This window comes from Gossypium arboreum, chromosome 3, assembly GCF_025698485.1.
Source record: "Gossypium arboreum isolate Shixiya-1 chromosome 3, ASM2569848v2, whole genome shotgun sequence".
Taxonomy (NCBI): Eukaryota; Viridiplantae; Streptophyta; class Magnoliopsida; order Malvales; family Malvaceae; genus Gossypium; species Gossypium arboreum.
This window is the reverse complement of record NC_069072.1, coordinates 14,395,955-14,421,365: the sequence shown is the minus strand read 5'-3', so window position 1 is coordinate 14,421,365 and position 25,411 is coordinate 14,395,955. Positions and strand designations below refer to the sequence as shown.

At 34.6% G+C, this 25,411-nt stretch overlaps 2 protein-coding genes across 4 annotated transcripts; one reads left to right on the top strand and one right to left on the bottom strand.

The window, feature by feature from the left end:
- Positions 1-636: 636 nt before the first annotated feature.
- Positions 637-11,394, top strand: LOC108476173 (AP-1 complex subunit gamma-2-like). 2 transcript variants are annotated; one of them, XM_017778293.2, is made up of 18 exons: positions 637-1,012; positions 1,744-2,046; positions 2,218-2,359; positions 3,162-3,335; positions 3,832-4,011; positions 4,346-4,500; positions 4,598-4,688; positions 5,329-5,492; positions 5,924-5,978; positions 6,801-6,923; positions 7,017-7,112; positions 7,883-8,010; positions 8,276-8,380; positions 8,491-8,750; positions 9,393-9,644; positions 9,734-9,909; positions 10,302-10,406; positions 10,950-11,394. In XM_017778293.2, the coding sequence occupies exons 1-18, from the start codon at positions 981-983 to the stop codon at positions 11,043-11,045; spliced, it is 2,637 nt and encodes an 878-aa protein (XP_017633782.1). In that variant the 5' UTR covers positions 637-980; the 3' UTR covers positions 11,046-11,394. The 2 variants fall into 2 exon arrangements, with proteins under 2 accessions (XP_017633782.1, XP_052881491.1); XM_053025531.1 differs by lacking the exon at positions 637-1,012 and adding an exon at positions 1,185-1,623.
- Positions 11,395-13,257: 1,863 nt separating this feature from the next.
- LOC108474676 (RING-H2 finger protein ATL47) lies at positions 13,258-14,982 on the bottom strand. 2 transcript variants are annotated; one of them, XM_017776670.2, is made up of 2 exons: positions 14,148-14,982; positions 13,258-14,057 (listed from the first exon to the last, which is right to left on the bottom strand). In XM_017776670.2, exons 1-2 carry the CDS (start codon positions 14,630-14,632, stop codon positions 13,472-13,474), a joined length of 1,071 nt encoding a protein of 356 aa, XP_017632159.1. In that variant the 5' UTR covers positions 14,633-14,982; the 3' UTR covers positions 13,258-13,471. The 2 variants fall into 2 exon arrangements, with proteins under 2 accessions (XP_017632159.1, XP_017632158.1); XM_017776669.2 differs by having other exon boundaries at positions 13,258-14,982.
- Positions 14,983-25,411: the final 10,429 nt, after the last annotated feature.

Below are 25,411 nucleotides of genomic sequence, written 5' to 3'. Positions count from 1 at the left end.
ATTGGTAAGAATGATTCAGAATCGATTACATGCTTAAAGAATGTCTTAATCTTTACAAAGTCCTTAATTCCCTAAAAATATCGGCACTATAAGAGGTAATTCATGTTACAAATTGTGCTCTGAATTGTTCTTCACAAATTAATATGAAGAAGAAAATAAGAGTTTTAAAAATAAAATAAAAGAAATTCATTAGGTTAAATGTAAAATTTTAAAATAAAGTAATTAAACATTTAAAATATAAAAAATTCTGCCATTTATCACATATCGATCATACATTTTGAATATTATTGCTACTTCATAGAAAAATATTGTTAATATATTGATGTAATTTTATATATTGTTTGACAAGTTTAAGTACTAAATTAGACAAAAACAAGTTAAGTATGAAATAAGAAAAAAACTAAATTAAACAAAGAGAATTAGTTACCAAATTAAGAAAAAAATTGATGTTGATACACCAAATTAAAAGAATATTTCAAGTTAATATTATATTAAACAAAATTAAACAGCGAAGCCTAGTTGTAATGGTGGGGCTTTAAACTTGGCTGCAGAGCCGTTACTTAATTACTACAAACAAATCTCTATAACTGCCCAATGAAATCCTGCCATGTCACGTCCAACCAATAAATAAGCCGAATATCCTCCTTGCAAATTTAACCCAATATTTACGACTGACTGGACTTACAAATGCCAATTTGACCGCTCTGCTCTCATTTTTATCAAGTAGAAAAAGAGACTCCGTTTTCTCGGTCTCTCAGATCCAATTCTCCGTTTCTTCCTCTTTCTTAGATCTCCGAATTCCAGCATTTGGATCTTCTCTTTCACATTCTTTAAGCTTGCTAAAAGAGAAAAAAAGAAAAACAGTACGGTTTAATTCTGAATAGTGCTATTTTGGTGATCGATTTAATTGCAGCATTTGGTTTAGTTTCTATTCCATCTGTTTCGACCTCTCTACTAGAGTTTCCTACCTTAATACGATCATGAATCCTTTTTCTTCCGGTACTTGTCTAAGGTGAGCACCAATTCCTACTGTTACCCGTTTCTTATTTTACTTCTCCTTTTTCCTTTTAATTGGAAGATCAGATCAACAACTCATGAGTTTGTTTATTTGAGTGGACTGGAGTTGTGACTAAAATTTAAAAGAGCTGTATTTTTTAATACCGTGATTGGAATTTCGGGAGTTCAGTTGTGGTTCGTGCAACTTAAAAGATGATTGGGTATGTATTTAGAGCTAAGTGTAATCTGTTAGCCTGTTTGGGGTTTTCATAATTTGGTTCTTCTGATTATCTTTTGTTTTCCTTTTTATTATCTCGAGTTAGTTGCAACTTGCATCTATTAATGAAATTGTAGAAATGTGTCATACCCATTTAATAATTGGTTTGAAAGTAGCTTGATCTTCTTTTTTTGAAATGTTGATAATATTAAATGATTCACTAAATAGCATTGTTGTTAGGAGGTACCATTATATAGATGGCAACTAAAACGTTGACTGGTTTGGTCACGCAAGTCTTACTGTCTCTAGTCTTGCATTTTATGTAGCATCGTTAAGGCATCTACAAGGGTGCGCATGCACCCTGCGCCTTAACACTAGATAGCAAACAAAAGTGCCTCGAACCCTTTTAGGTGAGATGCATGCCTGGTGCACCTAGACACACTTTTTGTAAAATGGCAGGCATAGAAAATGCACATGTAGTTTATATACATATTAATTGAAAATGGTTTAAACTTACTTCTCCAATGCAGGGACATGATACGGGCTATACGTGCATGCAAAACTGCAGCAGAAGAACGTGCTGTTGTAAGGAAAGAGTGTGCTGCTATTCGTTCTTCAATTAATGAAGATGATCAAGATTATAGGCACCGTAACCTGGCAAAACTCATGTTCATTCAGATGCTTGGATATCCCACTCATTTTGGCCAAATGGAGTGCTTGAAGTTGATTGCATCTGCTGGATTTCCAGAGAAGAGGATAGGATATCTTGGTCTTATGTTGCTTCTTGATGAAAGACAAGAAGTTCTCATGTTGGTCACAAACTCATTAAAGCAGTATCTTTTGCGTGGATTCTTCTCAAGCTTATTTTGTTCCCATTTCCTTTTCCCTTTTATCAGTTCTCTTCTGGGTTAATATTGTTGTGCCTGATAGGGTTGTATTACAAGTGTAAAAAGAAGAAAATGGAGAGATTTGCTTTACTTGCAGGAACCTTAATTTATATGCAGAGATCTGAACTATTCAAACCAGTACATTGTAGGACTTGCTCTTTGTGCACTGGGTAATATTTGTTCAGCAGAAATGGCCCGTGATCTTGCACCTGAAGTAGAAAGATTGCTGCAGTTTCGAGATCCAAATATCAGGAAGAAAGTAAGTGTGTCCTATTCTTAACTCAAAGATATGTTCATCACATATAGATGTGAAGTAAAGAAGGAAAATGGAGGCCACTGGACTCCAGACTTTTTGAATTTCTTATGCTTAATGCTGAGTATCCCTCTTAAATGATAACTTCTCTGTCCTCTTCTGCAGGAGTAGGAAAGTTTTGGGTTTTTCTGTTGAGCACTTCAAATATTTCTGTTTGTGCCCTTTATTTCTTTGCAACAATGCGTTTGTAATTTTGTCAATTAAAAGGTTAAAAGTGTAAACTGATTGTTAAGTACTGGATACTGCATAACTGAGATGCCATCTGTATAGTGTGATATTCGTTCAATGATATTCTGCACCATTCATATGGCAGCTACTTTTATCAAATCTGGATTTTTTTCTGCCTATATTTCTTAACCAGAAGAATTTGCAGCATACAATCATTCAAGGGAAAAATGCTAAGGTATTGAAACTATTAAGTCCAATGTGTGACTCCAAGAAAGACAACTTAAGTTTTCTTGTTTGATGGGGAGGGAAAGGCATCTAATGATCATTGCCAACCATTCTATGATGGCATTTTTCAATGTTCTAAATTGGTTCAACTGCAATATCACTTTTCTATTGGAGGACTGATTCAATTAAACAGGCCTCCCACTTCCACATCTCTCCCCTTCTGCCCGTGTGTGCAAAGTGGCTTTGGTTATGAATTCTCATAATTTGTATTTGTTGATAATTTTTAGGTTATATATATGTCAATTTCTTCAGTGATCTGCCTGCAATCTTTAAGAGCTCTTTACTCTTGTCGTAGGCAGCATTGTGCTCCATACGGATCATAAAGAAAGTTCCAGACCTGGCTGAAAACTTTATCAATTGTGCTGCTTCCCTACTTAAAGAAAAGCATCATGGGGTCCTGATAACAGGAGTTCAACTTTGTGCAGATCTATGTAAAGTCAGTTCAGAAGCCCTTGAATACTTTAGAAAGGTAAACTGGTCTTGACCTTATGAGCACAACAGCTCATAGCTATAGCATTTGAAAGACACTCTATGGAGTTCATGAATTATTTGCTTTACTTGTCTGCTCCTGTATAAAATTGTAAATATTTAGTACCTGCTTTGGTATTTTTTGGAGCACCCAATGCGAGCAGAGCTGTCTACTTTACCACCAGTCCTTTTGTTCTGTTTCTGGAAGAAGAGTAGTTATGATAAAAAGGATCAAGCTTACTGGTGTTTTTTTCTAAACAGTTGGTTATTATTTCCTTCAATTTATACTAAGATCTTCAGGCTCATTTTGCAGTTTGTTTTCTATAGGATTTATGAACTATTTAGATCTTTGGAGTTGAGCAAAAATAGGTGCTCCTTTATCATGTAAATATTGGGTTGAACCATATTTTTAATTTTTGAGGGAAGAAATTTTTCAAAAATGGATAATGCAGTCAGTTTTGTAATTTTGATGGTAGCTTATTTTATAATTATTACAGAAGTGCACAGAAGGTTTGGTCAGAACTCTGAGGGATATAGTAAACAGTCCCTATTCACCTGAGTATGACATTTCTGGCATCACTGATCCTTACCTTCATATAAGATTACTCAAGCTTTTGCGGATATTGGGCCAGGGAGATGCTGATGCCAGTGACCGTATGACTGACATACTTGCCCAGGTCAGTTGTGATGTTTTTTCCATGACCTATCATTTTTCTTAATATGTCCAAAGTCCTAAAAAAAAAGTTTTCTGCAAAATAAATCTGACATTCCACTCTATTATTGCTTCTGCTCGTTAATAAATCTTAATGAAATTATTCGAAGTATGTTAGTTGACAAAATGGTATACTATATTGGGTATTTTGGATATTGCTTCTAAAGCTGATTTCTGCCAGTGAAATTAGAAACTGAAAATGTTTTGGATAACTCCTTTCATGGTTTACGGTAATGTTTCATTGCTTAATGTGGTTAAGATTTCTTTTATTTTACTTTTCTTGTATTTTCTTTCCATAGGTGGCAACAAAAACCGAGTCAAATAAAAATGCAGGAAATGCTATTCTTTATGAATGTGTTGAAACCATCATGAGCATTGAAGATGATGGTGGCTTACGTGTGCTTGCTATAAATATCTTGGGGAAGTTCTTGTCTAATCGTGACAATAATATCAGGTATTTTCTTTGAAATCTTATTTTGATTTTTTCATATCCCTTTCTACATATTTCTTGGTCTACTATATTGTGCAATTGAACCTCGCCTGTATTCCAGATATGTTGCATTGAACATGCTTATGAGGGCTACAACGTTGGATGCTCAAGCAGTGCAGAGGCACAGGGCAACAATTTTGGACTGCGTAAAGGTATCTGAAGATATTTAAATTTGTTTCTGATAATTCTCAATTGGCTTCTGATAGAAGTTCTTGCTCAAGCAGTACGCAAGGGGTTTGCTTTTGCTTTCCTTTTGTCTATCCAAAGTATCTGGTTCTGGTATTTATTTGTTCTTGGCTAACACCATACGGGAGGGAATTAAAAACTCTTTTATCACTTGCTAAAGCAGCGATAACAATTTCTCTCTTTTGGTATCACTCAATCTCTTATTTTTTCCCTTACGGATAAAGGCCCTGTTGTCGTCTCTCTCTCTTCTCCTTATTTTTTATTTAGGGAACCCTCTGGTTGGCTTACTTGTGATGTGACTGTTATGATTTTTTGTGGTTGGTTGTTCTTCTTGCCTTTTGCTTGATAATTATTAGACAGATTCGTTGTGCTTTTATTTTAGGAGATATAAGAATTCTCACAACCATCCCTTGGGCTTGGGTCAGGGTTAGGTTGGATGATGAACTGGGTAGATACCCTTGGTACTCTGAACAATAAAAATAGTTTCCAGCATTTTTTTCATTGCTTTTGATGTGGAATCTGATCTGATTCTGAAGTGCCGTTGTCAAAAAGTGAGTTTTCTCATGTGCAACTGAAAAGTTTTTGATTTGACATTTCCTTGTCCAGGATTCAGATGCTTCAATTCGGAAAAGGGCACTTGACCTCTTGTACTTGCTGGTGAATGATAACAATGTAAAGCCCTTGATAAAAGAGCTAATTGAATATTTGGAAGTAAGCGATCAAGAATTTAAGGGAGATCTTACTGCCAAGATTTGCTCCCTTGTTGAAAAGTATGTTATACTATTTGTTAGTTACATGAGAAGTGCTACTTCAACATTTCTTTTGTATTCTATATCTTCTGTAATTGTCATCTTTATGCTTTCTCCTCTTGCCTCAGTAATTTCATGTATGCATGTGTGCTTGTATGTTGCTGTATATGCTGTGTATACTCCTTTGTCCAACCCAAATTTTTAGGACCGTTTAAAATGATTGGTTATTTCCACTGCAGAAAGCAGTTATTGCACACAACCCATTTGATATAGTAAATTTTAATGAATTGCTTAGATTAATAGATGCTCCTTCTATCATTTCATTATATTGGATGGTATGTTCTTCTGGTATATCAGAGAATTTTTCTGTTGACCGAGGATATGCTGAAAGACTAATTTGGAATTACTTTGTAACATTCTGTTGTCAATTAACAATTATATTTATCCCTCAGGTTTTCCTCAGAGAAGATTTGGTACATTGATCAAATGCTCAAGGTTCTTTCTGAGGTATGTGTTGTCTTTCATAGAATCACCATATGATTGGGATAAAGATGTTTCATTTGTCATATTCCACTTAATTCATTGATGTCCAAGTTTCTCTTTTGCTACTATATTGTTTATTCTTTGAGTCTCATCCATCTCAGTCTTTGCTCCTAGTAGGTGTTGCTGAACATTACGTTTTCTAAAAACTTCTTTATCACATTACCCATGTCATTTCAATCTTTGATTAATGATCATGCAATGTTTTGTGTGTGAATACACGACATAATGTTGTAAGACTTCAAGCCACCACAGCCAGTAACTTGTTAAGGACGACTGTTGGATCCAGAAAAGTGGTCAATGGTTTTTAGACCTGAAGCATAATAGAAAAGCTAACACTTTCCTGAGACAAATTGGTATTTAGTCACTGTTTACTGCATGTAGAAACCATATGAAGGCAACAATTTACCAAAAAGTGTGGAATTGAGGTGTTTAGTCAGTAATGGTTCATCTTACTGTGCACTATACTTGCACTTCGCTATGTGTCAATGTTTTTGCATTTTATTGATGAATTTCAATAAAAAAAATAGGATAATGGCCACAAACATTCAAGCAACTAATCAAATGCTTGTTCTTTTACCTTTACCTGGTGCATGAATCTCCTTGATCTGCTGGATGTGTACTCCTTTTTTATATCACATAATATTTAGTAGTGAAAAAGGGAGGTTAGTTTTTTCCCTTTTTTGGGTATAATGGTACTTTTGTTTTTCTTTATCTTCTTGGCTCTTTCAACGTTTCTATTAAATTATTTTGTTCCAAGAGTACTAACATTTATCCTTTGCTTAATAGGCTGGAAATTTTGTGAAAGATGAAGTCTGGCATGCCCTTATTGTTGTCATATCTAATGCTTCTGACCTCCATGGATATACAGTCAGGGCACTGTACAGAGCATTCCTAACATCAACTGAACAGGTATTCTTTGTTTTTCTCATGGTGGATTTTATATATCTAAATTTAATATGCTTATCTACTTAATTATTCAAATGCACATTGATATTTTATCAGGAAACTCTTGTTCGAGTGGCAGTTTGGTGTATTGGTGAATATGGTGATATGTTGGTGAATAATGTTGGGATGCTTGATATTGAAGACCCAATAACTGTAAGTGTATCCTTATTCATGAATTGTTTACATGCTAGTCTTTAGTCATGTTGCACTTCTATATCTCAAGAAAAAAGGGGAAAATAGCCAGGCTGGGGGAAGCTTCTAATTGAAGAATGTTGATTAGGACCTTTTCTTCAAAGATTTTCATTACTTCGATGCTTATCCTGTGTGCTATCAAATTGAATTCAAGTAATTTGTTAACTGTTAGTAAAGAAGATGCAACTATTTTCCCCTTTTGGCTTTCATCAAATAGTGAATTTTCTAGGTTTTTCTTGTGGAATTTCAATTTTAGTGGTAATTTATGACAATCAAATAAATTTTAGCTAGCTAGATATAAATCTATTTTACAGATTAATCAAAGTAATCTTGACCAAGTATGGCATTGATTTTGGGTTACGGGTAATGTGATTTTGCAGATGTAGAAATAGGCAAGGAATCATTCAATTCCCCTTTTGACAAGGCATTGTAAAGTACCTTCTAATTTTATTCAAAGCATCTTGTCTAGGTATTTTTATGTTTGTTCCTGTTGAAATATTCTGAGTTTGCTTTTAATCATATGTATTAATGGGTGTTAAGCAATGTAGTTCTTTGTCACTCTGGGTCTTTTCCTTGTAATCAAATAATTCGTTAACATTCTCAAACTAGTTAGATTCTTAACATGATATATGCTGAGCTGAAAGTTCTCCAGGTCTGGATCCTTTTCTCTTTTCAGTGTCTGCATTAATGAATGCTTTTCAAAAGTTCAGTTAAATTTATTTCCTAAGCAGGTAACAGAGTGTGATGCTGTGGATGCCGTAGAGGTTGCTATTAAGCGTCATACTTCAGATCTCACTACTAAAGCAATGGCCCTGATTGCTCTGTTAAAGCTCTCTTCTCGTTTTCCTTCTTATTCAGAGTATGTTGATGCTTGCCAACCTGCATATTATCATTTATCTCACTCATCTTCGCACAGTTATATGTTTCTACCTGCTTCTTACCTCGTCCTATGGGTTAAAAAGAACCTTTTATATGCATAACACAATCTCAGTTGAATTTATTTCTTGGCAAATTAGTTTGACGTTCTAATTATTGTGGAGTTCCTTCATGAAGTAATTGAAAATTTTCATATTTGTTTATATGACATGAAAAAGATAATAAATTTTCATGGATTGCTATCTCAGGAGGATTAAGGGTATAATTGTCCAAAATAAAGGAAACGTTGTGCTTGAGCTGCAGCAGCGATCTATAGAATTTAATCGTATTCTTCAGAAGCATCAAAAATTTAGGTATATGATTAAAAAGTTGTGTTGTATTTTTACCTCATTACTTTCGTTAGAGGGTTTCCTCAATCATAGCATAGTTATAAATTACAAGGCTGATGAATGAATTTGTACAGATCTGCATTGGTTGAAAGGATGCCAGTTTTGGATGAGGCGACTTTCAGTGGAAGGAGGGCTGGCTCCTTGCCAACAGCTATTTCAACCTCTTCTGGAGCACCGTCTAATCTTCCAAATGGAATTGCTAAACCCGCTACAGCTCCTATTCCAGATTTACTTGACCTGAGTTCAGACGATGTCCCTGCACCTAGCTCTTCTGGTGGTGATTTTCTACAGGATCTTCTCGGTGTTGATTTGTCACCAACTCCTGCACCATCAGGTTAGTCGGTGTTGATTTGAGGAGTGAAATTAGTTTTTCAAGCATGCACTTGTGTTTTGAAATACCTTGATATTCCACCTTAATTTTTTTGGCAGCGTGATGCTAACAGTATTATTTTCACAATAATAAGTCAGTTGAATCCAAATGTTTATTTTATCTCTTTAATTTATCTTTACTTGTTGAGAGTTAATTATTTCTATTTGACAAAAACCATAGTGGACAATAGTTCAGGCAAACACCTGTTGGTTGAAATTAGTTGTTTCTGAACATTTGGACTCAAACCAACTTCTTGAATTGTTCGATAGAAGTACATAATAGTCGCTTTTAAATTTGATTTCTTTAATCATAAGTATAAATCTAGATTGGTTTGCAAGTATATTTGCAAGTATACTGGGTGTCATGATATGGTTATGTTGCATAGTCAATTAATTTGGCAGTTTCTAGAGTGTAACAATGTTAAAGAAAAATAAGTATCTCCTTGTCATTGCTTTTACTGCCTTCCTTCTCCAATAGTGAACTCTGTATTGCATAGGCATAAAAATGTTTTAATGTTTCATTCGCGATTAAAAGTGTACTATTTTCAGTTTCTAATCTCTTCTTTCCTGTAGTTGAAAACGTTTGATTTTATTTTTGAATTGTTAGGCGCTGATATGCCTCCAAAAGCTAGTACAGATGTTCTGTTGGATCTTTTGTCAATCGGAATGCCGCTTCCTGTGCAAACCGGCTTGTCTGCATCTGACATATTATCCTCCAGTCAAGATGACAAAGCCCCATTTGTAAATTTTAATGGGCTTGCATCACTTTCCTCACTTTCTGCAAATGCCACTTCTCCTGCAAACGCTGCTCCAATGATGGATTTATTGGATGGGCGTGGCCCTGGTCCTCAAAAGTCTGGTAAGTTTTAATAGGTTTGGGGATCTGTTCGGCTGATTTGGTATCCTTTTAGTTGCCAAAGGTGTTATAGTCTTCTTTTCTGTGGGCAGAGGAAAATGGTCAAGCTTATCCATCTTTAGTTGCATACGAGAGCAGCTCCTTAAGAGTGATGTTCAACTTTTCAAAGCAACGAGGGAGCCCTCAAACAACGTTGATCCAGGCTACTTTTACAAATTTGTCATCTAATGTTTACAATGATTTTCTTTTCCAGGCAGCAGTTCCAAAGGTAACTCAAGATGTTTGCTTACCGAGTTTGCTTTTACACTCTATACTTCTAGTAAAAAAAATAATTGGGTTTCAGTGCAATCTGTTAGAGGTATAATTTGCATTCTTATATTGTTCGCTCCTGCTGCTTTTTATTTATCATAGGTTCATGTGAAAATAAAAAAAGACTGCAGTTTGTGAACTAAAGCCTGTCATCACTTATAGTTCTTTATTTTCTGGGGATACTTGAACTTTTTTAACTGCATTTGGCGGGTTTCTAAAATCTAGGCTTCACTATTTTCACAAAATATATGAAGTTGCTATGTTTACTAAAAATAACCATTGAATTTCTATTTGTTACATTGGGTTTTGCATGCTTCTCCTTTTAATATGTACTTTGCTGCTTTTATGCAGTTTCTTCAGTTGCACTTGGATCCAGCTAGCAGCAACACTTTGCCTGCAAGCGGTGATGGATCCATCACACAAAATTTGAAGGTCACTAATAGCCAACATGGGAAGGTATGTATACTGAGTCTTATTAATGTTTATGTTATGGATTCTGAATCTGAGAACTTAGCAAGAGAAAGCTTTAGTATACTATCTAATTTTAGTTGTTCTAGTTAATTAAAGTTGCTCTAGGGAACTGATATGTTGCTCTCTGATCTAACTTCCATACTGAAGCAGCCATCCTTCACTTAAAGATTTTTGGGTTGCTATTCTTCCATTTTATACTTTAAAGTATTTTTGAACTTCTAAGTAGCAGCTGCAGATTTTGTTTCCTGCATCATGCTAAATGATGCTTGCATGTAGTAGTTCCATTATAGCCAAGAATTTAAATGCATGTGCAATTTATTTTTCGCGTCTTTATGGAGGAGTCAGGTGGTTTTTAGGCTTTGGGTGACAATTTATTTCCATGGATTTTAGGTTGTCTGTAACCTCTTAACAATTAATTTACCCTTGGCCATGCTACCTGTGTTTGGAAAGAAATTCTTAGTGTTGTATGCAACCATTTTGCTTATTTATTTTTAGGTTAAATCAGTCATTTATGTATTTTATTTCCAGAAATCGTTGGTCATGCGCGTAAGGATAGCGTACAAGACGAACAACAAAGATGTTTTGGAAGAAAGACAAATAAACAATTTCCCCCAAAATTTGTGAGGTTGGTTCATCCACGGATATGTGCACCATATAGTCATGTTTTTCCTTTTCTTTCGTATCTTGTTTTACCTCTGAGAAGCTTCATCCCACCATTTGTAGTATGCTAGTGCAATCATTTGTTAACAAATTCTCTCAGTTTTAGGTGATCTTATGTATATTACTATAAACCCCTTTCAGTGCGGAATTGTCGGGAATAGAATTTTTGGCTTAAAATACAGAAGAAACTGAAATGTGTTATATTTGGAATTACAAGGTGAACGTATGCTGTTCCTGCAATTTGAGCACGGAATTATTTATGGAACTCATTCTTACCTTGTTATTATCCGAGGGAACATTATCTTTACTCCAATTTTGTAGTGCTAAATTTTGGTTTTGCGCCTTTTTTATCTGTTTCATTAGGTTTTAATCTTAATTGCTAATACGATGTTTCTCATTTTATTCTTAGAGCTTGGTTATCAAACTCTAAAAAGAGGAAATCTGGAATTTAATCTTTGATTCTTGTATTATCTTCAAAGTAGAGTACAATATATTTGATTTCAGATTATAGTATGTGCAATTTTTACTAATTGCAACTTGGACTTCCTCTTGAGAAAAGGGAATATAGGAAAGCTATTGTGTATTTGCCCATATATAAATATATAAACTTTCTTATGTAAATATCAAAGTATTTCTAATTAGTTGTATAACATGGCAGCTCTCGAGCTGGCAAAAGTTTTTTGTTTTGAATTACTAGACTTTAACATTGATTTTCCTAGAGTTCTGTGATTTTTTCTCGATCTCAAATGAATACTAGTACAAATAAAATATGGGACAGAGGTGTTTTATTATAAATATAAAATTTATTAGAGGAGAGAAGAATGCAATGAGCATTTCAAAATGTAAAACCCCCATGCAATATTGTTATTTTTAAATGCACATGGGATGCCTTTTATCTCCCCAAAGTATGTGCCAGATGCTGCTACTCTTAAAGAACGCGAGCTTGAGCTTCAAGTCTCAAATGGGGTTGGCTCACCAGATGGTTAAAATAATGTGTAAATTGAAATGAGGGTGAGCAGGGTGGTTAAAAATGTGACAGAAGAGACCTTGGATTCTTCTATCAATATCTCAATAATGCATGCTGTCGGTTTGTCTTTGTAACTGTAACTTAGAGCATGTAAAAAGATTGATTTGGATTGCTATGTACTTTTGACTTACGTGCTTCTCTCTCATGGAGTTGGTACTACTATGATCACTTAGCTTACCAAATTCCGCGTCATGCCTGCCACTCTAGCATTGCTCATGCCATCACTTTTGTTTTGACTTTGGGCTCAATCAAATAGCTTTCAACTTTGGCTCCAGCTCCTGCACTTCTTCATCTAGTCTAAGTCAATTCTCGCATGCCTATCTAATAATGTTTGTGATGAACAAGACAACATTCAGGGACTCCAGCAGTTTTGTCTTCTCTCATTATATCACTATTGTGCCTATACAGTTTTGTCTTCTCTAACATATCATATGAAGGGTGAAAAGGAAAATAAGTGCTAGAAAAAATTTTCCCTCTTTTAAAATCCCACCGGATTCAACTTCAAAATAATCAAAACCCAATCCGAATACCAAAATGTTAGAAAACAAAAATAAAAAAGAATCCATGCTTTTTAACCTTTACAGTAAAAGTATGAGGAGGGAGGAGTAAAAAACAATTTCAAGTTTCAAGAAAGGTTCAACCCAGGCCTGTGCTATCAGCTTATCAACATATGGGGTGGGTTAAATGAAGTTTCTACTCTTAAGGAAATTTAATTATGGGGTAAGCTTGGGATCTGAACTTTAATTAGAGTAAGATAAAACACTGTTAAGACCCCACCATCCACTGACTTATGTCTGATGTCAACTTTTCATATAATGGTTACACTCACTAGCGTCCTTCAAACCACTTTTTTGGGATCCCACCGTCCTCATCATTCATACCAAGCAAAAAGGGTTCCTCTTACAACTTCAATTTAATGGACTTCATCATTCATTGTAAATAAATAAAAATTAAAAAGCCTCTCATAGAAAGAGCACCAGATTATTTGACCTCAAATTAAATACTTTTTTGTTCGTTTCTCTTTATTATTCTCTTCTGGTATACAGTGCTGGCAGAGGGAGAAGAAAAAGGCATCACTTTATCAACAATTGAATGTGTGCATTTCACAGGATGAAAGCAAATGTTTTTAAGATTAGGCACCACATGGAATTTTACCTCAAAGACGGAGTACATTGCCATTTGCCATAAAGTAAGAACATAAAGAAGCATAAATCACAGAAGTTGCATTGCACTTGCAGTTGCACTAGTAAAGAATCAAATTTCTTTGAAAGGAAAGTGAAAGTAAAAGCTAAAAGGAAAGGGCTTTAAATAAAAAGATTCGTTGAATATATATTACTATGGTGAAGTACAAAAGGAACAGTAACTACCTTAGGACATGAGCTCTACTACCAGTCCATGGCAAACCAACAGTAACTGAGGAAGAGCCTACTGTATCTGAAGATCTTAGGAATTTACCTTTCTTAGACGATTGCCAGATCTTGGATACAGAAAAGCTTTCACCTTTACTTGTAAAGTTAATCCTTTTTCCCTTAACATCACCATCATTTGATGAATTCCCAGTTTGTCCAATTCTTCCCTTCACAAGCTTCATACTAGCAGTACCATTGCCACCTCTAGAAGGGCAAAGAGCTACTTGCAACTTATCAGCAACCACATATTGGAATGACCCCATTGAGTAACATCTCCTTGCATCCAAATTACTGCTACTGGTCTCCCCTTCTCTTAATACACCTTCTCCACCTTCTATTTCTCCTCCACTTCCATCATTTGAACTTCTAAATTTGCCTAGTCTCACAGAAAACACCCTCTTTCCAATGTCACTCTCTGCGGGTTTTGGGCCAAGAGACACCCCACTTCCTCCATTGCTTGATAACATGTTTTCTTCCCTTGGATATTCCAAATCAAAAATTGGGTTTTCAATTGGAAGCCCAGGTGTGAAAAGGGTCCCTCTACAAAGAGGGCAAGTAGAGTTAGACATCAACCATGTGTCTATACAGTCTATATGGAAAGCATGACTACACATAGGAAGCAATCTCAACTTATCTTGTTCCAAGAATTCACAAAGACAAACCGCACAATCAAATGGCTCTTTCAACCCCATTATTTCCTTATATAGAAACACAGGTAGAGCATCTATGAAAGCTTGATCCAGACCCGAATCATGAAGATGGAAGAGTTGTTGCAACTGCCTTTGGAAAGCATCAGATCCTGACATTTCTGGGTATCTGTTGGATTCTGATACAGATGAGGGAGACCTATGCTTCATAAGAAATCTGACAAGCAAGTGAAGAAGGCCAGATATGAAAAATATAACAGCCAGAATAACAATGATGAACAAAACAGCAGGGCTTATTTTACTAGCTGAAGATGATGACGAAAGGGAGTTTGGCTGCTTTTGGTTATCATTACTGTAGGACAATGGAGGAGAGGAGAAAGAAGAAGAAGGAGGCGAAGAAAGTAGAGAGTGAGGATGGTAACTCAAACCACCATCTTTTAGCTTGATTTGAGATTGTATCCAAGACATTTTAGGAAATGGGCATGCTAGAAGCACCTGTTTCTTCAACTTTCTTGAACCAAAACTAACTACAGTCACCTATATGGAACCCAGGAAACTAAAATGAACAAGCAATGGGCACATTATTTCTTGCACCTCCAACAAAACCCCAGCTCAGTTCACCCAATGAGGTTTGGCAAAAATCTAATCTTAGACTGAAGATTTACAAGTAAGAGGATTGCTTAGGTAGAAGACTTGGTAATAATGAATAAAAAAACAGCGAACTAGCTCGTAATTGGTGTAACAAGAACAAGAACAAGAACAACAACAGGTACTCTTCTAAGTTTGTAACACTTGTAACCGAGTCAAGGTTTTAGTTGACCTACCTCAGGAATTAGAAACTCTGGCATTACGGAACCCCATATTTAATAAGTTGATCCGTTGATTGTTGCAGTGAACACCATTTTAGTCCTGTTGGAGTTTCCAATTCCCTTCACATTTGCTATGTTTTAGAGAAGGATGGGGCGAAGGTGCGGCAGGTAAGCTTCTAAAAAAGTGAAAGGATTAGAGGACAAAAGTATCAAGGGCCGTTTTGTCATTTAGTCTGATTTGGGATTTTTGTTTTTTACTTTTCTTTAAGATATTTTAATCTACCCTTTAATCTCTGAATATTACGTAATTATGCTCTCTTGAATCCGCAATTTTGAAAAATCATTTAACAATATTGGTATTAGAGGTGTTCATGGGTCGGGTTGGGTCGAGCCCATACAAATTTTTAGGCCCGTCTACTAGGTTCGGGTTTGGCCCGACTCAAAATATGGGCCTAAAATTTTGCCCAAGCCCGGCCCAAAATAAAATTATATAATAAATCAAATATATTTAAAAACATAAAAACAAATATTAAAACAAATAAAAATAATACTAAAACAATTCTTAAAACAATACACAAATTAATAATATAAAAAAATGGTTATATTAAAATTTAAAATAATTAAAATAAAATAAAAAAATTATTAATATATAATTTAGGCGGGCCCGGCCAAAAACTCTTACCGAGGCCGGCCCGTTTTCTAAACAGGTCTCGTTTTTACCCAAGCCCATTTTTGGGTCTATATTTTTACCCAAACCTCCCATTTTTCTAAGGCGGGCCTTGGTAGGCCGCCGCCAAACCCATGATCGGCTATTGGTATTAGGGATGACAAGAAAATGTTTTTACTTGCACTGATCCATAGATCCCTCGGGGATAGAGATCCATGGGCCTTGGCTCCTACTCTACTTTTTTTTTTATTTCTTTTTGTGCAAATTATACTTAAAATTGTTAAATTATTAATAAATTTATATTTTGATCATTTAATTTTAAAAAGTTACAAAATGTTATTAAATTATTTGAAAGTTTTTATTTAAGTCACTAGATTATTAAATTGTTGATGTATGACATTCTTTGTTCACATCTTCTATACCAATCGAAAGCTCTTTTTTCCCATCTCTTTTATAATTTAATTTTCTTTTCATGAAATAGCTTTAAACGACATGAACTTGCGAACCAAAATTCAAATAACCTTCTTCTTTGGTCTTCGACATTAATCGTTAGATCAACTTGGAACTAAGGTAGATTCTCCTACTCATTTATGAGGACTGATTCACCATACTGATCGTCAATTAGAACTCACTAGTTGGACTTTTTTTATATAAAAAACTTAAAACCCAGTGAGTAAATAAAAATATTTGAATAGTTCAATGACCATTTTATAACTTTTTTTGAAGTTGAGTGATCAAAACATAAACTTACTAATAATTTAGTGACCTTGGTGTAGTTTACCCTTAAAATTAATATAAGATTTTTACACAAATTTTACTTTTGACCCCAACAATTTATAATTTTATCTCAACTCTTCTAATAAAAGATTCTTGTGTTAATATTGATCCAACTTTTATACCTTCTATGTTGACCTTGATCTGGCTCAATTATATTTAAAAATTTAAAATTCAAAACTGACCTCCTAAAAAAAAATTACTCAGTTTCAACTCATTCGACCTAGAGATATTCAATAATTCTTGTTGAGACAAGGTGTGTTGCAATGTGTAACACCTTAGTTTTGGTGGGTTTAAAGTTTTGGTGCATAGCAGTAAAAAGTTTTTCTGGCGTATACATGTGGATGTATAGTAACCGCCACAAGAGTAAGTACGAATTTAATTTCCTGATATTCTGCCATATATTATGGAGAAGTCCGTATTAAGTGGTTAAGAGTATACAACAGCCCGCTCGACGAGGTCCTAGTATCCAATTATTGTTTAATGAGATAACAACCTGATGGAGAGATGATTTTGAAAGGAGTGCTCGCCTAAGGCATAGTATGCCATGTTATTATAGTAACAATGCTAGTTGTATTATGATATAGTAATTAGGACCCCTCTGGTTAGGTTAACCAGGTATTGTCCATATTGGATTCTTATTTATATTTGTATTTACAACTATAGACCATTAATGAAAATATTTTGAAAGAGTGACACGTGTTAAGTTTCCATGGGAACGTGGGTCCTATCTGTAAATAAATATTAGTTAAATGGGCTAGAGAGATGGAGACGTTTTATCTTCTTCTTTCCTTTGACAATGTTGTTGTGGCTTTCTTTAGAAGCCGTCTAGGGTTTGCTACCCTTGGGCTGGAACTAAATATCAAATCTAAAATAGAAGATTACTTTGTATTCCAATGAGTATTTCAGTTATGTAGGTGGAATTCTGAAGAATAAGTTGTTAATTTTGGTTGAACGTTAAGATTAAAGAAAAATGGGCTTTGTTGTAACAGCCCGATTTTGGGCCTAGTTGGAACAGTGGTTTTGGAACCACTATTCTGGAGCCAGGGAAATTATTTATAATGTTATTTTATGTGTTATAGCATGATTATGTGAGTGCATGAAAATTTTGGTGAAATAATTTTAGCGATTCCATGCTTAATTGCGAAAAAGGGCTAAATCGCATAAAGGACAAAAGTTTTGTTTTGCTAGCTAAATATGTTAAATAGCAAACAAAATTTGGGATGTTCAAAGTGAAAATAGACCCTAAAAAATATGCTTGGCCAGCCATAAAGAGAAAGAAAGTAGAAAAGTCAAAATTTGGTGTGGTTGGTGACTTAATTTTGACTAGAAATAGAATAAAATAAAACAAAAGGTATCATCTTTTTATCTTTCTTCTTCCCCACCAAAAATGGCAACAAACAAGGGGGTTTTAAGAGCTTAAGCTTTCAGCCACTTAGTTTTCTTGCAAGTAAGTGATTTTGATGACATTTCTTGATGATTTCTACACTTTTGGGACCCTTGTAGCATGAGCTAGCTAATGTGGGGGCTATTTTACAAAATGGTTGAAAGTATAGGGTTTTTACATGAGAGCACTTATGTTTTTTTTTGAATTTTTATGGAAGAAAATGAGTCTTGGTTGTGTAATAAACAACTTTCGTGAAAGAAGTTTGCATGAAAACACCTAAAAAAGGCTATTTTATAAAGTTGTAAAATAAGTTGTAAATGTGTGAAATAATTAAAATTGTGAGTTTATATAGTTATAAAAAGAATTCGGATAGGCTTGGTAAAGGAGGAAATTCAATAAAAATCAATTTACGAGCCTAAGGGCAAAATTGTAATTTTTGTAAAGTCTAAGGACAAAACTATCATTTTGCCAAATTGTGAATTATAGAATGTTTTAATTAATGTAATAATTAAATGAGTGAATTTAATCATGTTAGATTAAGAAAATCAAGATTTGGGCTTAAATCGAAAAGTACGAGGTAATGGACTAAAATGGAGTAATTAGCTGAAATTGCATTCGAGGTAAGTGTGTATGACTAAATAAGCATGTTATCCATATTATTGTTAATATACTTGAAATCTATTTTGTTATAATTGTATTGAATTATATGTTGATGGAGTTATGTATGAGAAAGTGATGCCAAAAGTTAATAACACTCACGTGATGATAGAATACATTATAAATTTGATGGAGTATGATATTCCATTGAAACGAGTAAGTTGTACATAAATAATGCAAATATAATGTTACCATGTATTGTACAATTAGTATGGTCTGAATTGTTGACTTGCGTTGTGAATGTAAATTATGAGAATTTACGTAGCAATAACTCCCAGTTGAACCTTAGGAATAGATTGTGATATTCATGCCATGACATTGGGTGATATGTGTGCTAGTGTAAGACATGTCTGGGACATGCATCGGCCACATTATGAGAGGCAATGTAAGAAATGTCTGGGACATGCATCGGGCTCGAGATATACAAGCCAGTGTAAGACATGTCTGGGACATGCATCGGTATTGAGATGAGAGCTAGTGTAAGACATGTCTGGGACATGCATCAGCCTCGAGATATACAAGCCAATGTAAGACCTGTCTGGGACAGGCATCGACTTTGATGTGCTACCCAGTGTAAGACTATGTCTGGGACATGGCGTCGGCATCTTATCCCATGTTTGGGGCTATTGAATATCCTATAGCATTCCAAATAGTTCAACAGGAGATTTATGGTATATATCGAAATGAGAGAACTTATGACCATATTGTAAGTGGTACAGGTACTTACATGAAATTGATGAGATGTGAATTCAATTCATGTTGTATGATTAATAAGGAATGAATATGAGTAAGTATATGAGCATGTTGAGTAACCCAGGTATGTATGCTAAACTCATGAGAAATGATTTCGGTTTATGATGTACATTTGGTGAGGATGTAAATAGGTAAGTCATGCCTATGAGAATGATTTTGTGATGACCTTGTGATTATAGGTCTATACTTATGATGTATAAACATGTATTTTTACCAATGTGGTGAAAATGAATTAATAAGGTGTGATAAACTTAGTATCATAAATTTACACTAAAACAATTTTGGACAGTAGCAGTAGTCTGACTTTGAAAATCCACCCAAAATTGTGGAAATTGAGTTAAAGGCTGAATAAAATATGAAATTAAAGATAATGAGTCTATTTTCACATATAAGAAACGGTGTAAGCAAAGGAGTTTCATACTATGAAATATTTAAATTGTTGTGAGACAGAGTCAAAATGATTTCGAAATCCCCTGTTCTGATTTGAGAAAATCATTGGAAATTGTAAAAAAATAATTATAGGTTATAATTTATATGCTTAGAATTCTTAATGAGTCTATTTTCAATAAAAATAGACGGAAATGTCATCCGAGTCCCGTATTATGAGATAATTAATTTTTAGAGAAGAGGGGTCGGAATAGTTAGATAGCAAAAAAGGGGTAACTTTAAGGAATAAACTGTACTTATTGGCTAGACCAAAAACTTTAAAAATTTTATGGTAAGAATATATGTGAGTCTACTTTCAGGAAAAATTAGTGGATCTTAATTTGGAGTTCTGTAGATCTAGATATAAATAATTTAGTAACTATGACTCGAGAAAATAGCTTGACTGGAACATAAGTAAAAATGCAAATAGGGTTGTATTACCTTGAAAAGCAAGTTGATAAATTGCTTATTATTTTCATACGGTCTTACTAAGCTATAAAGCTTACCCTCTCCTTTCCATTTCTTTAGTGTTGCTAGGTTAGCTCGAGGTTGGAGATCGTCGGAGGCATCATCACACTATCAAGCCATCATCTTTGGAGTATTGACATACGTGTATTAAGCACCTTCAAGTGAGTGGCATGTATAGGGACTTATTTTTTATGATAGATGTTGTTATGATTAATCAAATGTATTGGCTTATATTGATTCATTGTATATAGCCATGAGATGTAGCTTATAATGATTGTGGCTTGTAAGCCTAGTTATTCATGATAAGTTCTAATGCTTGCGATGTGATGATGTTTTTATGCTTGTGGGACATGCATGATTGGTGTTAAGATATGTGTGTATGATAAATGCTTCATGACCAATCAAAATGGTTATAGCCATGAAGTAATTGTATGATATGGAAATAAGACGGTGATGATTGAACATGAATGCTTAATGTTTAAATAAGGTCACTTGACAAGGTCAATGAATATGGATTAATGTGTCTAGACTTGATATTATATGAGTATGTGAAACTTGTGAACGATAGCATGTTAAAGTTAAGAATACACCTTAGTGAAGTATCCTAAATCATTAAAATGATGCCTTGATGTATAACTTTGATGTGTGTAAAGATGTGAGGGATTAATGGTAACAAAAGGCTTGGAAAATAGCCTAAGTGTTAGCCACACGGGTAGAAACACGGCCGTGTGTCTCAGTCATGTGGATGACACGGCCTAGCACAGGGGTGTGTGGTTTGGCCGTGTGGTTAAATTTTGTTTGTTGACGTCATAGTCAGAGAGTTACACGGCTTGAGGACACGGGCGTGTCCTTGTGCCCACATGGGCGTGTGACCCTGTTTCATGGAAAGAAATTTTTTAAGTTTTCTAAAAACTTTCTAAGGTTCTCGGTTTAGTCCCTAACTACTTTCAATGCATGTTTAGGGCATCGTAGGCCTGTGTATGGGACATTATGCATGTGTATGAAAAGTTTTGAATTAAAAAGAAATTTTATGGCCCGATTTTTACATGTATGTGTATGTTTAAGTCCGGTAATGCCTCGTACCTTGTCCCGATGTAAGACATGGTAAGGGGTGTTACATTTGTAGGGGTTGTCCATGTTTGAGAAATATTTAAAGGTATGTGAATAGGTTTTGATGAAGTTTTTATGTTCCTTGAGCAGTGATTTCTAGTCAGATGGTTGGATCTGAAGTTTTGAACCATAATAGGTGCAGATTAGGTGAGCTTCTACACTGATCCTTTATATATATATATATTTTCATATTGAAATATATCTATATGAAATTAATTAAACGATAAATCTACAATCATGAATAGCATGGAAATCATACTTATACGAATAATGGGATGAAAGTATGTGTATGGGATATGAATTCTAGAGATTTCAAATTTGTAAAGGAATGAGATTGAGTTAAGATTAAGTTAAAGAATAAGTAGTCTGGTGTAATGTGAGTTCTTTCATGAGGACTTTTGTAAATCTTTTAGATAAGTCTTTTATAATCTAAGTTTCGGAAGAAATGAATGAGTGCATGAATGATCATTGAGGATAACATGAACATTTGATAAGAATTTGTGGAGTCTAAGTATGTGATGAATTGTGCATGAGTGTTGTGATATTTAATCACAAATACGTATGTGTTTATTTGGAATGTATACTGTAAAATGTGATCTTGTTGATATGGTTGAAATATGAATTGAAGTATATTTTGATTAAAGAATTGAGTTAGTCAACTTGAATGTGAGTCACTACTCTGACTTTTACATGTAAATTGTGGGTATAAATGATTAAATAATGAAAAAACTTGAGTATCGACTAGATGAGTAAAACATAAGAGAATTGTGCAAAGTAAAGTTATTACATGAAAAATTACAGGAATGAAAAGTAGAATGATGCATATGTAGGTAAGGTCTGATCAAGAAAAAGGATATAAACTGGACTTGTAATTTAATGAAAGGTTAGTCGAGCCTGGGTGCATGAGTAATTGTGATGATGAATTATATCCATGAATGAATGAATGTTTGTTGAGTATAATATGTGTTTCTGACAGTGAATCTAATAAGTTTAGGTATACATCAAGTGTTGTATTAGTATTAAAACATTGAAGTATAGTTGTAACAGTATGTCTGGAATGTATGATGTAAGACGTGTGATATGTTGCTTGTTTGTTGGTAACCTAAGATGATTATGTTAGTTTGTTTCAGAGGATGATGCAATTTTGGTTAAAAATCGAGCTCTAGCATTTGTTGTGGACTTAAAGATACTTGTGACACAAATTTAGCTTGGACTGCTAATCTATTGTTGTTTTAAAGGTTTAGCATGGACAAGTAACCTTACATGTATGGTACCCTTTGAAAAGGAATTATGAGTGACAATTTGTAACATCCCGAATTAGGGCTTACTCGGAACAGTGGTTTCGAGACCACAAATCTAAAGTAGAAATAATTATTTTATGATTCTTAGGAAGTTTATGATATGATTGCATGCTTGTGTGAAAATTTCATGAAGAAATTTCATTGATAAAGCGTCCAATTTGACATTTAGGACTAAATTACAAAAGTTACAAAATTTGAGTTCTAGAAGCCTTAAGCATGAAATTGCCATGGATTATTAATTAGAGGCTCTTAAATAGCAATTTGCTTAATTTCTATAATTATGGACAAAAATAGGCATGAATAGGAAAAATTTGAAAGAAATGCCTTAAGGGCATTTTTGTCATTTGGTTAATAAATGAATAAAAAGGGAAAATAAAGCCAAAATTTGACCATCATCTCCAACCCTTGGCCGAAATTCTCAAGCTCTCCATAGCTACGGTTTTGTCATCTTTCAAGCTTGACTGTAAGTACATCCTAGCCCCGTTTTTAATGCTTTTTAAATTTTTAAAGTCCTCGTAACTCGATTTACCTATTTCTACCATTATTTTGAAGTAGGGTTCATGTTTGAAATTTGACCCATGTATGACATGCATGTGTTTTGATGTTTAATGGAGGAATATGAATGTTTGCTGTTGATAAACATCTTTTACCAAGTGATTTCTAGTGAAAATGGCTAAAAAAGGACTTATTTGTAAAGTTTGTAAAATGGGTAGTTAGATGTATGATTTAGTGAGAAATGTGGGCTTCTATGAGTATGTTATAAGTTCGACTAGGCTTGGATAATAAAGAAAATGACCACATTTCATTTTATGAGCCTAGGGATTAATTTGCAAATATGTAAAAGTTTAGGGGTAAAATTGTAATTTTTTCTAAATATAGTTTTTGGACTGATTAGAATAATGTGATGATTAAATGAGCTGAATTTGCTATTATTGATAAAGAAAAACGAAGTCCGGACCTAGACTAGGGAAAGAACAAGATTTTGGACTAAATCGAATTAATTGTCCATATTTTGTACCGAGGTAAGTTTATGTGTAAATAATGAAATGACATATCATGTTTGAATGTTTTATTGATGTATGAATATCTATGTTTAATTATTATGACAAGTGTATGAATGACTTTATTGTCTATGAGCATAACATTGTGAACGAGTTTGACGAATATGCGTTATCGAGAAAATCCCGTTTGAACCTTAGGAATAATGTAGGATACAATGTGACATGTCACTAGAAACTATGTGATTATGAGCTCATGAGATTATGCGTATATGTGACTATGTGAATCTAGGTGCTAGTCTTGTATGTTCTACCGGTGGCTGGGTAGCCCGGCATATGTTGTGGGTACCTATCATTTTGTGTGAGTAGCCCAAGTAGTTACGTCCTGGCTGTCAGCTTGTGTGAGAAGGCACGTGATTGGCTCGAGAGCGAGCAATATGTGATTGTGATATGAGGTAGCATGTGGCTACGTTTGAAGCACTATGTACAAGTCTTCCGTGTATCCGATAGTATTTCGAGTGTTCATCGGGTAAACCAGTGAGTTATTTGACAAGTAAGTCAACGATGAGGAAATATGATAATGTGTTACGAGTTAGTATAAGTATGTACGAAGAACTCATATAAATGAGCTCGGTATGTGGTGAACTTTTGGTAAGATTGAAAATGTGTAAGTTATGTCTACAAATTTAAGTTATGCCTATGAATTTATGATGACACATATGTAAACTATGTTATGTCAATAGTATATATATATATATATATATATATATATGATTATGTTGCTATTTATTTTCATGTGAACTTACTAAGCTTTATGCTTACTCCCTTCCCTTTTCTATTTTCTTATAGTATCGCCAAGCTAGCTCAGGGATTGAAGGACATCGAAGGCTCGAACACACTATCAACTGGACATTTGGGTATAGTTAGTCTCAACATTTTGAATATGGCATGTATAGGGACTTGGTTTTTTTGTTATATGTCATATTGGTCTAGCCAAATATATTGGCTTATGGTAATATTTGATTCATTTTGTATATGGCCATGTAATATGGTTCATATTGATTATTTGGGTTGTAACCCTAATTAATTATGCATGCATGCAATGTGTTATGCTTGATGTGGTGGCTTGTGGGTGATATGTGTGATGAATGGTATATGTGCTAAATGAATGAATCGTGGCTAATAAGTATGACCAAAGCTATGGTATAATTGAATAAATTGGAAGTAGGTTTACCATGATGAATAAATATCAAATTGGTGTGGAATGCTATATGAAAGCATGATGGTTTGGATAGGTGATATGTTGACATTACAAAGTCATGGATTAATCATGTTTATGAGTATTTGAATGACTAAATATACTATGTTGCATGCCATAAAAAATGTATGAGTGACTGAGCATTTAAGGGTGACAAATGGCTTGGAAAATAGCCTCAAAATTGTCTACATGGGTAGACACACGGTCTGCCCCATTTGTGTGCGATTCGACCGTGTGTCCCCTGCACCTTAATTAATGGAAAACAGAATGCCCAGCAGCAAACACATGGGCAGAGACACGGACGTGTGTCTCTGCCATGTAAAGGGCACGGCCTTAGGAGATGGGCGTGTGCCCAAGCCGTGTGCCCAGGCCGTGTGAAGTCTGCACCTGATTTTGGAATTTAATTCGCCACACGGCCTGAGCACATAGGCGTGTGACTTGGTCGTGTGACCCTATTTATGTTGATGACGTCATAAATAGAGAGTTACACGGGCTGAGGACACAGACGTGTCCCAAGCCGCACGGGCGTGTGTGACTACACGTCCTACCCACACGGGAGTGTGACCCTATTTCATGAAAATATTTCTAAGGTTTTTCTAAAATTCTCTGATTAGTCCCGAACTACTCCCGATGTATGTT